Source organism: Emericellopsis cladophorae (assembly GCF_022114955.1).
Source record: "Emericellopsis cladophorae strain MUM 19.33 chromosome Unknown NODE_27_length_275652_cov_118_915141, whole genome shotgun sequence".
NCBI lineage: Eukaryota > Fungi > Ascomycota > Sordariomycetes > Hypocreales > Bionectriaceae > Emericellopsis > Emericellopsis cladophorae.
In genome coordinates, this window is record NW_026250952.1 from 211,004 (window position 1) to 226,836 (window position 15,833).

Below are 15,833 nucleotides of genomic sequence, written 5' to 3' on the forward strand. Positions count from 1 at the left end.
GCGACGCCGAAGCAGATCTTCGCTCTCCTCAGCCCTCGCCATGGCCTCTGAAAAGGCCACACTCGCGTCTGGCGCTGACCTTGGCGACGGTCTTCGCCAGCGTGTCCCCTCGACACAGACCGCCTCACGCCCCGCCCAACCAGCCGACAACAAGAAGTTTATGAAGAAGGTTCGTGTTTTGCAAAAGCGAGGAATGCAAAAATGCTGACCGGGTATCTAGGAGAAAACGTTTGTCGAGAACTTCTCCGAATGGGAGCCCATCTTCGCTCCCATCCTCTTCACGATTGCCGCATTCGCAACCCGACTATGGAAGATTGGCATCAGCGACATTGTGACCTGGGACGAGGCGCATTTTGGCAAATTCGGTAGCTACTATATCAAGCACGAGTACTACTTCGATGTTCACCCCCCTCTCGGCAAGATGCTCGTCGGTCTCTCTGGAGTCCTGGCGGGCTACAACGGCACCTTCGAGTTCAAGTCTGGCGAGAAGTACCCTGAAGAGGTCAACTACGCCTTCATGCGCGCCTTCAACGCCCTCTTCGGTATACTTTGCATCCCCCTGGCATACTATACGGCTCGCGAGCTGAAGCTCCGTCGTCCTGCCGTGTGGCTTGTGACTTTGATGGTTCTCTGCGAGAACTCGTACACCACCATCAGCCGCTTCATCCTGCTCGACTCCATGCTGCTTTTCGGGACGGTCGCTACCGTATTCTGCTGGTCCAAGTTCCACAATCAGCGTCATAACGCTTTCGAGCCCGAATGGTTCATCTGGCTGTTCATGACCGGCATCAGCATCGGTTGTGTGTGCAGTGTGAAGCTCGTCGGTCTCTTCGTCACCGCGCTTGTCGGTCTGTACACGATTGAGGATTTGTGGAACAAGTTCGGCGACACCAAAATGCCTGTGTCTACGCTGTCCGCTCACCTTTTTACACGTATCATCGGCCTCATCATCATTCCTTTCATGATCTACATGCTCTCCTTTGCGCTTCACTTTGCGATCCTCGACCGCAGCGGTCCTGGTGATGCCCAGATGAGCTCTCTGTTCCAGGCCAACCTCAAGGGTACCAACGTCGGCAAAAACAGCCCGCTCGAGGTCGTGTACGGTTCGCGCGCTACCATCAAGAACATGGGATACGGCGGTGGTCTGCTGCACTCCCACGTCCAGACCTATCCCGAAGGTTCGCAGCAGCAGCAGGTTACTTGCTACCACCACAAAGACACCAACAACGACTGGTTCTTCTACCCTAACCGCCACGAGCCTGCCTATGACGCCGAGTCTGATGAGCTTCGTCACATTGGCGATGGCTCCCTAATCCGTCTCATTCACGCTCAGACCGGCCGCAATCTCCACTCGCACTCCATTGCCGCTCCTGTGACCAAGAAGGACAACGAGGTCTCGGCCTACGGCAACTTGACTGTCGGCGATGACAAGGACCACTGGAAGGTCGAGGTTGTCCGCGATGCTGCCTCTTGGGACCACAGCAAGCTGCGCACCCTGACGACGGCGTTCCGTCTGAAGCACCCTACACTAGGCTGCTACCTGCGCGCCGGCAACACCAACCTGCCCCAGTGGGGTTTCAAGCAAGTTGAGGTGACCTGCACGAAGCAGAACAACCCTCGCGACACGTACACTCACTGGAACGTGGAGGCGCACTGGAATGACAAGCGTAAGTGAGGCCATTTGAGCGATGCAACATGTGACTAATAACCTTCAGTTCCTCCCAGCGACCCTAGTGTATACAAGTCTCCCTTCTTCCATGACTTTGTTCACCTGAACGTAGCCATGATGACGTCGAACAATGCCTTGGTGCCCGATCCTGACAAGCAGGACGACCTTGCATCTCAGTGGTGGCAGTGGCCTATTCTGCACGTCGGCCTGCGCATGTGCGGCTGGGATGACAAGATTGTCAAGTACTTCCTCCTGGGCAACCCCTTTGTGTACTGGGCCTCGACTGCCAGCTTGGGCGTCATCGCCCTGGTGGTCTTCTGGTACCTGGTCCGCTGGCAGCGAGGTTACAAGGACCTCCAGGAGAGCGAGGTCGATCGCATGCACTATGCAGGTCTATACCCGGCTGCGGGATGGTTCCTGCACTATCTGCCATTTGTGATCATGGCGCGTGTCACCTATGTACACCACTACTATCCGGCGCTGTACTTTGCCATCCTCACCTTTGGTTTCCTCGCCGACTGGTTCCTCCGTAACCGCGGCGCTGCCATCCAGGCTGTCTCGTATGGCATCTTGTACTCCGTCATCATCGGCCTGTACATTCTGTTCATCCCCATCTGCTGGGGCATGACGGGCAACAACAAGCAGTACAGCTACCTCAAGTGGTTCGACAACTGGAGGATCAGCGATGCCTAAGCGCATTCCTAATGGACATGATGGAAGGGCGTCTTGTGTAAGAATAGTGCGAGATGATGGGCAACGTCATGGGAATCTACTTAACGACCTGGTATTTGCATGTCTGGAGATTGATATAGGGAAATGCGGAAAAGTGTAGTGCAATGTAGGTTGAGCTCCAGCAGTTGAATGCTCGAAACGTAATGCATGATGATAAGAACCCTTGTCTCGCTGCCTGTAAAGCAGAGCCTCCATGCATTAGTATTATTCTTGTTGTCTATTGTACAAGTTTGATTCTGACCATTGCTTCTATCAGCAACACATGCCTCCTGATGATTTGCTCGCGTCCGTTGAGAGTTTCACCTGGCCTTTGATTCCTGCTCCTGGGCCTTTGACCCCCGACCTCCTGTCGTTGAGGTCGTATTTGCCGGCCTGGATATTTTGGTATATTCTCTCCGCAACCCTCATGAATGCATTCTCGACATTCTCCCCGCTTTTGGCACTGGTCTCGACATATTCCATCACGCCGTTCTTGCGTGCCCACTCCTCAGCTTCTTCCCGCGTGACCTCGCGCTTGTTGCCCTCGTCCCGTTGCGTCAGATCGGCCTTGTTCCCGACGAGTATGACGACAATATCCGGCTCCGCGATCTGGCGCAGGTCGTTTAGCCAGTCGGTGACGTGCTGAAAGGTCTGCCGCCGACTGAGGTCGAAGACCAATAAGGCACCGCTCGCCCCCCTGAAGTACGACCTCGTCACGCTCTTGTACGTCTCCTGCCCGGCCGTGTCCCAGAGGCTCAGCTTCATGTGTTTCTGGGCGACATCGCGCCGCGGCTCGGGAAGGCCTTGCTCCTCCTCTGAGGACGGGAGGGCTGGCTGGCTGTGGGGAGGGCCGACGGGGACGATGCGCGAGCCGAACTCGACGCCAATGGTCACGTCGTGGTGTGGCGAGAAGCGACCTTCGCAGAGGCGGATGGTGAGCGAGGACTTGCCGCAGCCCGAGTCGCCGATGCAGACGAGTTTGGCAATGTAGTCCCAGGAGGACATGGTTCGGATGAGAGATGGGCGCACGTGCGGTTCAAGAAATTTCTCGTAGATGAGGTGCGGTGGTTTCTCGTTCATGTAAGAGGGTGCAGCAGGTTGTACTTTGCACCGGGCCAGAGATACTGCTCGGGTGCTTAGATCAGTGTTCGAGGACTAGGGGTTAGCAGTTGTGTGTGTGTGCATGAGAATGTCATGGATGTCGTCGGCTCCAGTCCCCGTCTCCAACGAGCTGGAGGCAGTGACGCAACTCCACTTTGGGGAGACTCTAGGGCGCTGGGCAGGCACGAGGTCCGGTCGCGTGCCGCTGCAGCAGGGGGTGGTTTGCTGTTCAGATAGGCACATTGATGAATGTCCGCCGTATATTGATTATATCATTGTGAACTAATTATGGGATACTGAGCCTGCGGTACTGAGAGAGAAGGGTCGAATAATCTCCGGGCTTGAGTAAGGTAAGGCACTTCAAGCTCAGGCTTATCAGGGCTTTCAAAATGGTTGATCCGCGGTACTTGACATGTCTCCACGCCAGTTTCTTGTGGCATGTACGAAGTCGATGTGATGCGACATATAGCTCACTGTGGTTCGCTTTCAAGCAAAAACATATCCATCTGCCTTTGGCTGCCAAGATTCACATTCATCCATGCATTTCCTCTTCAATGAGAGCTGGACTGGAGGTTCACGAGATGTATGGACATCTGCCCGCCTAGGAAAGTCAGTGGAGGAAAGCTGGGGCTCACCGTAGCGCAGAAGGCAGACCGCCTGGACTCTGGAGGCTGCACCTGCAGACGGGGATCACGCAGCCCCACATCAAGTCCCGTGGGCGTCATCCGGAAGCAGCTGGACTGGTTGGAGTCAGTCGCTCCAGTCAGTCAGTCAGTCAGTCAGTCACCTTGAGATCATGGCTGCTGCCTTCACGCCTTATCCGTTGGTATCGCAGGCTGCATCTACCTTACCTTACCTTACCTTACCTTTCGGCTGATGCAACACGGCGCACTGCCTCTGAGTCTTGTCCTCCCCAGCGCATGCTAACCTGCCTTTTTGTCCCTTTTCACAATCATTCGAAGTCATCCTTCGCCTCTAGTCCCGTCCTTCCACTTCTCCAACATCGCCAACGTCGGGGTTGGCCTGCGTGCTCGCGCTTACCGACTCAACTCGCATTTGTCACCTAGATAAGGCACGCACGGGTATCATCGAGAGTGACCACGCTCACCTGCTGAGGGGAGGCGGAAGGTGAAAAGGGGCAAGATGTTTTCTGAATGTACGCCACCGTCTTCTCGACTTATCTACTGCGTCAAGCTCACATGGTCCCAGATGCATCACGGTTTCTCGCCCAGTCCCAGTCGAGATTTTCGAACTTTGCCGGCCAACAGCAAACCTCGGACCCCAGTGAACACGACCGCAGTAATTCTATCCAACGCGACTGGACATCCCGCCGCGACCGAGCCTCCAATAGATCCTACCTTGCCGCCCGAGGGAACCCTTATCAGCAGACCGGCACAGGTTCACGTTTCGGCAATCTCGCATTCGCCTCGCGAATATCGGCCGCACAAGATGCACCCTTATTTCACAGCACAGTCGATGAGTTCCACGAGGACGATGAGCAGGAGCGGGATCGAGAAACGGCCGACATGTATGCGCTCCAGCGATCCCGGAGAGTTGCGGCGGCCAGCCAACTTGCACAGAGCGTTGAGTCGGCCGAGGATAGTCGAGGCTCTCTAGACGCGAGTGCAGAGGATGATCATCCCTATTCCAGTCGAGCTGGGCGAGGCATCAAGAGTAGCTGGAACGGGACGAGGAGCACCCACAGGCCCGGGATGGGCAAGGATGCTGTCTTAGAAGAGGAGGACGAGGAAGTCGACCAGCTCCGGGCGCATGGTGATGAGTCCCGAGAGAACAGTCTGGACAGCAAGGGCAAGATGGTCGATGTTGGGCTAGAGTCTCAAATCGAGGTCGACGACGACCCGCCGGAATCGCTGTTCGGAGCACCAACGGAAGAAAGCCCGCCAGCCTTTCAAAAGTTCAAGGGAGATGCGGAACGCGCGCCATTCTTGCACAGGACGGAAGATGACGAGCGAAGCGCCGTATCGAGGCTGTCCGCAGACGACGAACAACCCATGAACCCGCAGACAAATGCCACTCCCGAGGGCGAGGTCTTCCACCACGACCCCTTCTTCGCCTGGATCTTCTTGATCGCACTCGCCTCCATGTTTTCGACGTTTGTGTTGGTCTGGCTCAACACGTCGCCTACGAAAAGCCCAGTCGGCGATACCATCTACACGACCCTGCAAAGGTCTTTCAACATGCTTGCGGTGGATACAGTTGTGTCGATAATGGTATCCTTTTTGTGGCTGGCCGCCCTGCGCTCATTTGTGCGGCCGCTGGTCAACATGATTATCATTGCGGTGCCGGTTATTCTGTTATCGTTCTCCCTATACTCATTCGTATCTTCGTTTAAAGGGCGGACACATGGTGCCAGCTTCCAGGATCTCCTGATGCGCTGGCTGTCGCTAGCGCCAGCGGCAGGCTGCGTGCTGTGGCTATACCTGGTGGTGAGGGGTCGGCAGGCCATCCAGCAAGCGATAGAGATCCTGCAATTCTCCGGCAAAATCTTGGCCCAAAACTCTGGACTCCTCGCGGTGGGCTTTGGGTGTCTGGCCCTCATCGTTCTGTGGACTTGGGCGTGGCTGGGCATGTTCACGCGAGTCTTCATGGGCGGCTATTTTTCCAAGAGTCTTGTTCGCTTCGTGATCCGGTTCTCGAGCTGGTGGCTGGGCGCAGCCTTTATTTTCATGTACATGTGGACGATCTCGGTGATCAATTCTGTCCACCGGGCCGTCACGGCGGCCACTGTTTCTCAGTGGTACTTTCACCGCAACGCAGGTCCGGCTACGCCTTCGCGGGAGATTGTGGGAGCAGCCATGGTCCATGCGGTGACAACCATCTTCGGTAGCATCTGCGAGTCTACGCTGTTGGCGCTGCTCATCCGCGCGCCACTGATCTTTCTGCCCAGAAGGCTTGGGGGTCTGATCACGAACATGGCTTCATTCTGGGTACCTACGCCCATCATTGCGCTAACTAATCCGTTGACCGTCACTTATGGTGCGATTCACTCGCATAACCTGTCCAAGTCGGCTCGTGGCCTCGAACAGATGGAAGTCATCTCTCCCGCCATCCCCACGACGACACTCACGCCACGCGCACTGGCCATTGGACGGTCAAACGGGCTCTTGCCGTACCGGCTGGCAAAGTTACTCCTCGTCGCAACCCGCTTGATCATGGCAACGGCTCTCGGCTTTGCAGGCTGGGTCATCACTGCCAAGCAGCTCCGTATCGAGATGCCCGAAGGTACCGGCATCCGAGGCTCAGCGTACGCTTACGTCGTGGGCATCATGGCCAGTTTCATCGGTTACTCGATCCTCGGTGCTATGGAGGGGATCCTCAGTGGGATCGTGGACGCGGTGCTGATCTGCTACGGGAGTGAGAGGCGGATGGATCGGGGACACGGACGATTCTGCTTGGAGGCAGCATATTTGTTCGGAGAGAGGCGTCCTGGAGAGGTGATGGGATATGCATGATACGGTGCTCGTGTTGGGTTGGAGTTTTTATGAGTGTCTACGTATCCGTACTCAGCTTTCTTACTAGGAGTAGGGCAGCGTTTGCAATATATAATGTGACTCGACACTTACGCGACCAAATTGAAGAAACCGTTGGTGATGAACATTTCTCAGTCATTGGCGTGTGTCTCCATCTTCGACTTGAGTGACAGTCTCTTTGTCTCTTGTTGCTCTTCTGGTGAACTCCTCAATTTAGTACATCATATACACACACATCACATCTCTAAGCCCTCATCTCCTCACTCCTTCGTCTTTCTTCTTGTTTGCGCCGGAAAGGTAGGCAGCCATGTCAAAGCTGCCCAGCGGGTTCGGCTGGCCGCCGCCCTGCATGGCGGCCAGTGGTCCATTGCGCTGCTGCTGCTCCAGTTCGGCCTTCATCTCGGGGTCCACTACAAAAATGTTGTCAGCTTTCTTGTCTTACAATTAATTCATCTTCTCGTTGACACTCACTATTCTCCATGAGCTTGGGCATGCCCACAAACATGACCATGCTGACCAACCCCATGAGGATCATGGGGTTCTTGAGGATCGTCATGACCGAGAAGCTAGGTCGCTCTGCAAAATACATCTTGCCGCCGAGCGCTTTCAGCTCGACGCCCGTCCCCGCGCTGCCGGCCTTGACCTCCCTCTTCTCGCCCTTATTGTCCCACTCGTTGCCGCGGTACGTCTCCCAGGCCTCAATGGTGCCGTCGTCCTTGACGTCGATGCGGAGTGGCTGGAAGACATCCGTCGGGCAGTGGACATCGAGGAGGTACGAGTCGGCCGTGAGGTTGTGGAAGAGGAAGGTGTTCAGGCTCGACAACGGCGAGGAGTGGTGGGCGTGGAGAGAGGAAAGGGTGGCGTGCGTCGAGGCCGGGAGGGTGAATGGGTTCGGCGTCGCGGGCATGTAGAGGGTGAGAGAATGGGCGAAGGCCGTCGATAGAAGCCCAGTGAGGGCGAGGAGCTCGAATCGCATGATGGCGGATTGGTTGGTGCTGGTGGTTAATTACTTGTAATCACATCGGCCACTCGTTGCGTGGGGAGCATGTTGAGGTGGGAAGTGCAGTGATGTCAGCCAATCACGTGCAGATAGTGGACCTATCTCTCAAGGAGCTTCAGTGCAGCGTTGAGGTTTCACAGAGATAAGCAATTAGGCAGTATGCGTGCGTGAGCTTTATTTTGACTACTAGAGATCTGATCCTTTTCATGGCGCCGTTGGAGCTTCTGTCCCCTTGGCAGATGTCGCATCCGGGCCCTTTGCTCCGCCCTCGGTCTTCGCTGCCGCTGCCTTCTTGAACGACTGCGCAAAGTCGGCGATAATGTCATCAATATGTTCGATGCCGACCGAGATGCGGATTAGATCCTCCGTTACGCCTGAGTTGATGCGTTCCTCCTCGGAGAGTTGCTCGTGAGTAGTGTTCCATGGGCTGATGATTCATTAGCTTTCCACGTCTTTCCGCGAAGACAACTCGAAGGACAGGCCGGGGAACTCACTGGATGGCCAACGTCTTGGCGTCACCGACGTTTGCCAGGTTGGAAATCAGATTGAAGCTGTCGACGACCTGGCTGCCGGCAGCACCACCCCCCTTGACGCCGAAGCTGAGAACGCCGCCGAAGCCCCTCTTCAGATAGCGCTTCGCGTTCTCGTGGTACGGGTGGCTCGCAAGGCCCGGATACGACACCCACGAGACATACTCGCTCTTCTCGAGCCACTGCGCGAGCTTGAACGCATTCTCGGCGTGGCGCTCGGCCCGAAGGGACAGCGTCTCGATACCGAGGATCAGCTGCTGCGCGGCAAAGGGGTTGAGGGTCGCGCCAAGGTCACGCAGAATCTCGACCCGGGCGCGGATGATGAAGGACTGGAGACCAAAGGTGTCCCAGAACTTGAGACCGTGGTAGCCCTCTGAGGGCTCGACGAATTGCGGGAACCGCTTGGGGTGATCACCCCAGGGGAACTTGCCGCTGTCGACGACCACACCGCCAATGGTCGTGCCGTGACCGCCGATCCACTTGGTGGCCGAGTGCACGACAATGTCGGCGCCGTGCTCGATGGGACGGATAAAGTAGCCGCCCGCGCCAAAGGTGTTGTCCACGACGAGCGGGACGCCCTTCTCGTGCGCCACCTTGGCGATGGCCTCGAGGTCGGGGACATTGTAGCGCGGGTTGCCGATGCTCTCCACGTAGACGGCCTTGGTCTTGTCGTCAATGGCGTTGCGAATGTTCTCGACATTGTCCACGTCGACAAACTTGGTCTTGATGCCTAGGCGCGGGAAGAAGACCTTGAGCTGGTTGTACGTGCCGCCGTAGAGGTTGGTGGTGGACACAATGTTGTCGCCGGCGTGGGCGAGCGTGGCGATGGCGATGAACTGCGCGCCCTGGCCCGAGGAGGCGGCGAGGGCGGCCACGCCGCCCTCGAGTGCGGCGATGCGCTTCTCAAAGACGTCGACCGTGGGGTTCATGATGCGGGAGTAGAGGTTGCCAAACTCCTTGAGGCCAAAGAGGCGCGCGCCATGGGCCGAGTCATTGAAGGTGTAGCTCTGGGCGTTTTTTTGTCAGCGACGAGGTACGTTTCGTTTCCTCAAGGCAGCGTGTCAAGGGAGAGACGCACGGTCGTGGCATAAATGGGCACCGCGCGCGAGTTCGTCGCGGGGTCGGGTTCTTGGCTGAGTGTCCTTGTAAGTCGTTCTGTTCTTCTTCTTCATGTAAAAGATGGATGTCTGTGACGTACCCAGCATGAAGCTGCAGCGTCTCAAAGTTCTTGCTAAGCTCAGACATTGTGGCTCACGACCAGACTGGATGGTACGAGACAAGAGAAGAAAGGATGTATTCCTTGAGAGCAATCAAGATGAAGAGGAGAAAGGTGCCATTGGGCTGGGTATTATACTTATATCGGGTCACCGTCACCTCTCCTCCAATTCAATCCAGGGTCCAGTCCAGTCCGTCCGAGGCCACGGTTAGCCAATGGTGGGGTTTGGTCGGCTGCGGGAGTAGGTTAGTACTAGCAAGTGAGTAGCACGCCATCGCGGCTGGCGTCATTCCCCATGAACCCAGAAGCATCATATGTTTTGCTGCCCATAATTGAGGGGAATGGCGAAATCTAGCTGTCCATTCCACGCCAGCCCCACGGTCGGCGGGACACCACGCCTGACCGATGCCGGACCATCCCCAGCTCTGAGGTAGGTAATTGGGAGGCAGAAGCATGGTGCTGAGCGATTCGTAATGAGTACTGGTAATAGTTTTAGTATTGAGCGGCGGCAGATGCACGCCACTACTCTATTATGCCATAAACATGCTTCGCCCGTGTCCAAGCGAGTTCAATCAAACGCTAAACGCCCCCAAGCCCCAAGCCCAGTTCCGTTGCGCAATGTTTGGTGTACTTTCTTTCATGCCAAAGATCCATGCCACCCGCCATGCAATGAGTATCGTGTCGTGTCGTCGTACCAGACAGATGTCAGACCTGCCTCATCTGCTGTTCGCCCTGGCTGCAGTCTGCGTCCGTCTCCGTCTGTAAGCCATCGCCAGCCATAATCATCTCCTTGGCCCGAATCAGTGTCGAGCCCATCCAGGTGATAAACTCGGCGGCCGCGACAACACTTATGGCCCGGCCGACTGCGCACACCGCCCCGTTGCAGAAGAGCAGTGCGTTGAGAAACACGGCCAGCGCGATGAACCCCGCAAAGTAGAAGATGGTGTTGATCGCCTCCGCGCCCAGCAATGCGTATGGGTGTGTCCAGCGCACCGGTAAGCATCGAGGCCCCAGGACCAGGTAAGCGATGGAGAGCACGGAGAAGATGGGCGCAAACATGAGAAAGTTGAAAGACGACGGCGCATCCATCGAAGTCCGCAACGTGTACCAGTTGATCACTGCTCTATCGTTAGCATATGAACGGGGACTACACATCATGGCTTGGCCATTCTTGTCACGGGCAACTCACCCAACCCAGAGAGAACGATGTTGGTGACTGCTGCCAAGCCCTGCAGCGTCCGCAACGCGGTCAGGGCCCAGGATGCCATGCTGAGTAAGGAAATATGCAAATCGCAGGCTCTCCCTTTCCCAAAGACAAGTACAAATACAACAGAACAGCAAGCAGGACTCGTCGTGGCGCGGTGGCGGCAATGTGGCGTGCCAGACAGCCTACTCCTTCAAGAACGAATGAACCGTCCAAGGCAAGGCTGTCGCAGGAAACAGGGCCGTGGCTGTCTATAAACGAACTCGATTTCGAAGTGATGTACGGATAGAGCTAGGGGCGACCGCCATGTGTTACGTCCCGTGGCGGGAGAGGTCGGGCAGCGCGAGACAATCTGCTAGCTGTTGCCAGTGGCAGGCTCGTGGACCATTCGAGGGTGGCGGTATAGGGATATCGATGGCATGGAGGGAGGGAATGCGCAGCACCTCACTAGGCGTCAGAGGATGTCGAATTCGAGTGAGACCTTGAGGACGAAGTGAAACGACGTGATCCAAAGAGCGCCCTTGTTTTTATCGTTTCTTCCTTGCGGCGACGCACGGCGAGGCGAGCAGTCAGCGACACACAGAGAACGAAAAGGACTAGGGCGAGAAGAAGTCGTCGAGAAGGATGAAACGATGAAGGAAGAGAATAATGTGTTACATCGTGAAATCTCGACGGTGGATGACAGCAGCGCCCGGCGGCACTTGGGAGGAGTACGACCGGCCGTGCGGTGGGTACGGGTCCACCCGGCCGTCAACAGTGCCGAAGAAAAGGCCGGTTGGGGGTCAGATGCTCCTCCTTGCCATACGTATGGGAGATGATGGTCGATAAATAGCTGGCGTGGGCCCCATTTTCGCTGCTGTCCTTCGTCGCGGATGCAGGTCGCGAGTGAGGTTGCGTCCTTCTGGGCGTTGGGCCTTGAGCATCGTCCGGTTTGGCTCCAAGTGGCATTCCTCCTTGGGTCAGCTGGGTTGCGCGAAACATGACGGCCAGCTTGATGAATGTACCTCTGGAATGCGCTGGGGTAACATTAAAGGTAGTTATGCACGAATATCCTAACGTTACACGCTTCCTTGTCGCCAGAGTCCGATGTTCCAGGCTGGGCTAGTGCCAGGGCCAAGGAAGATCGACAAAACAAGCCTCGACAGGCATTGCAGACAATGCAGAGACTGCATCGGCACTTGCGCTCGCCAGACAGCCGTCCGTTCCGTGCCAGGCTGCACATCGCATCGGCGGTGGTAGAAGCCGATGTCAAATCGAAACACGAATAATGCGGCCGAAGAGAGGGAGGTCGTCATTGGCCACGTCGATCAGGGCCATCAATCACTCTGACCACATTCGCGTTGCACCGCTACTGGGAAACCATCATTCGGCAGCGTCGTCGCGTGAACGATCAGGAGCTGTTAGATGTTATATTAGATCAGCATTTCATCGTCGTCGGTCGGACGTACGTCGCTCGCTGCAAGTATGTGGTCAGGGGCCAGTCACCTTTGGACGTCCAAATTCCAATCGTGTAGGTGTCGGGTGGATGCACTTTGACAGTCGGCGCACGACGACGAGGCCCCATGTCGACGTTTCTACAGGTGCACCTGCTGCTGCTGATATCTGCCTCGGTTTAGGGGTTCTTCGGATTGCGCGCCTATGTTAAGCTCGCAACGCATGGGCCATACGTTATCTCAGTGCGTAGATGTATGGTCAACGGCTCGACTCGCGTAGACTGAAGCCAGGATCACATGCTGTGGGGGGACTCTGCACATACGAGTGCTACAGCTTAACCTACAGGCTACGACCAGCGAATCCGAACAAAGCTGGGGTAATGTTGCGAGCATCGATGCGTGCCACAGACGTGCAGGACGGCCGGCATCTTCACGTGTTCAGTCCGATGTGCACAGAAGCAGTGGTCACTAGTACTTGGGGATGGAATTAAGGTTACGGCGATCAACCTTCTTCCCTCATGTCATGTGCCCGTTAGGCACAGTGATCGCTCGTAGGGATTGTCAACCACGAGGCATAGATGTGCATCAAGCCATCGGCACGGTGATATCGGATACGAGTGAAGAAGAAGACAGGGTTAATATGACGAGAAGTTGCCGAATCATTAATTGGCAAGGTCTGTAGGGACGAGGACCGTGGCTGTGAAGGTTGAAATCTGGGGCAGCAACCGAGGCTCACCTGCGCTGTGGATATGGGAAGGTGCTTGGCCTCGGCGTCGGCGCTCCTTCCTTCCCCGGACCCGTCCCCCCAGTCGACGGACTGCCACACGTAAGAAGCACCTTTACGCACGATCTAGCCTGGATTCTTCTCTCCAACCTTCTCTCAAGGGGCTCATCACGCACCTCAAATCACCTCGACTCCTGCTCAACCTTCCTTCTTTCTTTCTATCTATCTTCCCTCGGTCTCTCCGCCTGAAACCAACCATTTGACTACCATTCGTCATCGCCACTGCTCACCACGCCCACCATGGCCCCAAAGGACGCCCAGAGCATCATTGCTGAGCTCAAGCAGCCCCCTCCGCCAGGCTCCCCCTACGGTGTGCCTGTTCCTGGCACCGAGCGCCCCGGGCGCAGTGTTGTCTACCGTCACTGGAAGTTCCGCGACCAACCATTGATGTCCACTCTCGAGCCCGAAGTCCAAACCCTCCACGATGTCTTCGAAAGTGCCGCGCGCCAATACCCCAACAATCGGTGCCTAGGCAGCCGCCCGTGGAACCCTGCCACGCGCTCCTGGGCTGACAAGTACGAATGGTCAACATACGCTGAGACGGCGCAGAGGAGGAAGAACTTGGGTGCCGGTATCGTGGAGATCCACAAGGCGGCTGGAATCATGACCGACAAGTACGGTGTTGGACTCTGGTCCCAGAATCGTGCCGAATGGCAGCTCACGGACCTCGCGCTCACTGCGCAGGGCCTCTACACCGTATCGCTGTATGAGACTCTGGGGCCCGAGACTTCGGAGTACATCATTAACCACGCCGAGCTTTCTTGCGTCGTGTGCTCGCTGCCGCACATCCCCACGCTTCTCAAGATGGCATCTCGCCTGCCGAACCTCAAACTGATTGTGTCCATGGACTCACTGGACGCCGGTGAGATGGATGCCAACTCCAAGGCCGCTCTGCTGAACCAGCTGGCTTCCGAACACGGCATCAAGGTTCTGTCCCTGCCCGAGGTGGAGGAGATTGGCGCGCGGTCTGGCCGCGAATTCCGTCCTCCAGTCAGCTCCGACTTCTGCACCATCAACTACACGTCCGGAACGACGGGTGCGCCCAAGGGCGTTGTCCTGACGCACCGTGCTGCTGTGGCCGCCCTCGCGTCAGGCCGTACTGGCGGTCAGATGGGCCCCAAGGACGTGCACATGTCCTACTTGCCCCTGGCGCATATCTACGGGCGCATGATCGATGGCATTGCATTGGCTGAGGGTGCTGCCATTGGCTACTTCCGTGGCGACGTTCTGGGCCTGGTCGACGACATGAAGATTCTCAAGCCCACTGGCTTCATCTCGGTGCCTCGTCTGTTCAACCGGTTCAACTCGGCCATTCGTGTAGCGACCGTGGAGGCCCCCGGCCTTAGAGGTGCGCTCTCGAACCGCGTCATCTCTGCAAAGAAGGCGCAGATGAAGCAGCCCGTCGGCAAGGCTTCCAACAAGCACTTCCTGTACGACCGCATCTGGACGCCCAAGGTCAAAGCCGCTGTTGGGCTCGACAGGGTCCACTCCATGATCAGCGGCAGTGCGCAGCTGGATCCCGATGTGCAGGAGTTCCTCCGCGCCGCCTTCGCCAACGACTTCAAGCAGGGCTACGGCATGACCGAGACATATGCCGTCGGCACCATCCAGTCCACAGGCGATTTCACCACGGGCAACATTGGTGCGCCCATGCCATGCATGGAGATCTGCCTCGAGTCCGTCCCCGAGTTCAACTACAGCGTTGACGACAAGCCGAACCCCCGCGGTGAGCTCCTGCTGAGGGGACCAGCGCTCTTCAGCGAATACTACAAGAACGAGGAGGAGACGAGCAAGACGATTGAGGCTGATGGGTGGTTCCACAGTGGAGACATTGCGGAAATCGACAAGCTGGGCCGGGTCAAGATTGTCGACCGCAAGAAGAACGTCCTCAAGCTGGCACAGGGCGAGTACATCTCCCCGGAGCGCATCGAAAACGTGTTCCTGGGCAACACCCCTGTCGTGGCCACGGCGTTCGTGCACGGCGATCCCAAGGAGTCCACCCTGGTGGCCATCTTTGGCATTGATCCCGAGAACTTTGCGCCCTTCGCCAGCAAGGTCACCGGGGAGAAGATTGCCCAGACTGACACGGCCGCTCTCAAGGCGGCTACGCAGAACCCGAAGGTCAGGGCCGCCCTCCTCAAGGTCCTGGATGGGATTGCCCGCCACCACAAGTTCAACGGCTTCGAGAAGGTGCGCAATGTGTATCTTGACATTGACCCCTTTACCGTCGACAACGGCCTGATGACACCTACGTAAGTTGACCCTTCTAGCACCCTGTGGTTGGACCCTTTACTAACAAAGCCTTAGCCTCAAGACCAAGCGCCCGCTGGTGGTCAAGGCGTTCCAGAAAGAGATCGCCCAGATGTACGAGGAACTGGCGGCTCAGGAATCTCCCAAGACCAAGCTATAGGTGGCTTGTTAGCGTGTGCTACAGCACTCGATTTGCTTTATAGCGTGTGTGCGGCCGTATCTTGTACATGTATCGGAGCTACGATAAGGATGTCTGCTACGTAGGTGGTCTACCGCTACGACTGTCTGGTGTGAATATCGAGGTAGTAAATGAAGAGCCTATATCATATCATACATTAGCTATGGACTCTTCTGCATGCGAGCCAATGCCGACTATTCCCAGTTAAATTCACGTCTTCTGTCAATGGGTGCTTTATACGCTGTTTGTTCGTGTGTTGTATAAGG

At 56.6% G+C, this 15,833-nt stretch overlaps 7 protein-coding genes across 7 annotated transcripts; 3 read left to right on the forward strand and 4 right to left on the reverse strand.

Moving 5' to 3' along the window:
- Positions 1–40: 40 nt before the first annotated feature.
- On the forward strand, positions 41–2,362 carry J7T54_007371 (Dolichyl-phosphate-mannose--protein mannosyltransferase-like protein; the record flags this gene model as incomplete). Its single annotated transcript, XM_051507064.1, has 3 exons — positions 41–169; positions 221–1,667; positions 1,716–2,362. 3 exons carry the CDS (start codon positions 41–43, stop codon positions 2,360–2,362), a joined length of 2,223 nt encoding a protein of 740 aa, XP_051361747.1.
- Positions 2,363–2,653: 291 nt separating this feature from the next.
- On the reverse strand, positions 2,654–4,437 carry J7T54_007372 (Ras-related protein RABB1b; the record flags this gene model as incomplete). Its single annotated transcript, XM_051507066.1, has 3 exons — positions 2,654–3,535; positions 4,117–4,238; positions 4,410–4,437. The coding sequence occupies 3 exons, from the start codon at positions 4,435–4,437 to the stop codon at positions 2,654–2,656; spliced, it is 1,032 nt and encodes a 343-aa protein (XP_051361748.1).
- Positions 4,438–4,680: 243 nt separating this feature from the next.
- Positions 4,681–6,954, forward strand: J7T54_007373 (Choline transporter-like protein-like protein; the record flags this gene model as incomplete). The annotated part of the gene is made up of 1 exon (XM_051507067.1): positions 4,681–6,954. The coding sequence occupies one exon, from the start codon at positions 4,681–4,683 to the stop codon at positions 6,952–6,954; it is 2,274 nt and encodes a 757-aa protein (XP_051361749.1).
- A 270-nt stretch (positions 6,955–7,224) lies between these two features.
- Positions 7,225–7,948, reverse strand: J7T54_007374 (uncharacterized protein; the record flags this gene model as incomplete). The annotated part of the gene is made up of 2 exons (XM_051507068.1): positions 7,225–7,382; positions 7,444–7,948. The coding sequence occupies 2 exons, from the start codon at positions 7,946–7,948 to the stop codon at positions 7,225–7,227; spliced, it is 663 nt and encodes a 220-aa protein (XP_051361750.1).
- A 228-nt stretch (positions 7,949–8,176) lies between these two features.
- On the reverse strand, positions 8,177–9,747 carry J7T54_007375 (O-acetylhomoserine (Thiol)-lyase; the record flags this gene model as incomplete). The annotated part of the gene is made up of 4 exons (XM_051507069.1): positions 8,177–8,399; positions 8,467–9,509; positions 9,581–9,635; positions 9,701–9,747. 4 exons carry the CDS (start codon positions 9,745–9,747, stop codon positions 8,177–8,179), a joined length of 1,368 nt encoding a protein of 455 aa, XP_051361751.1.
- Positions 9,748–10,423: 676 nt separating this feature from the next.
- On the reverse strand, positions 10,424–10,986 carry J7T54_007376 (MARVEL-like domain protein; the record flags this gene model as incomplete). Its single annotated transcript, XM_051507070.1, has 2 exons — positions 10,424–10,836; positions 10,908–10,986. 2 exons carry the CDS (start codon positions 10,984–10,986, stop codon positions 10,424–10,426), a joined length of 492 nt encoding a protein of 163 aa, XP_051361752.1.
- A 2,393-nt stretch (positions 10,987–13,379) lies between these two features.
- Positions 13,380–15,549, forward strand: J7T54_007377 (Long chain acyl-CoA synthetase 7; the record flags this gene model as incomplete). The annotated part of the gene is made up of 2 exons (XM_051507071.1): positions 13,380–15,391; positions 15,447–15,549. The coding sequence occupies 2 exons, from the start codon at positions 13,380–13,382 to the stop codon at positions 15,547–15,549; spliced, it is 2,115 nt and encodes a 704-aa protein (XP_051361753.1).
- Between the last annotated feature and the right edge of the window lie 284 nt (positions 15,550–15,833).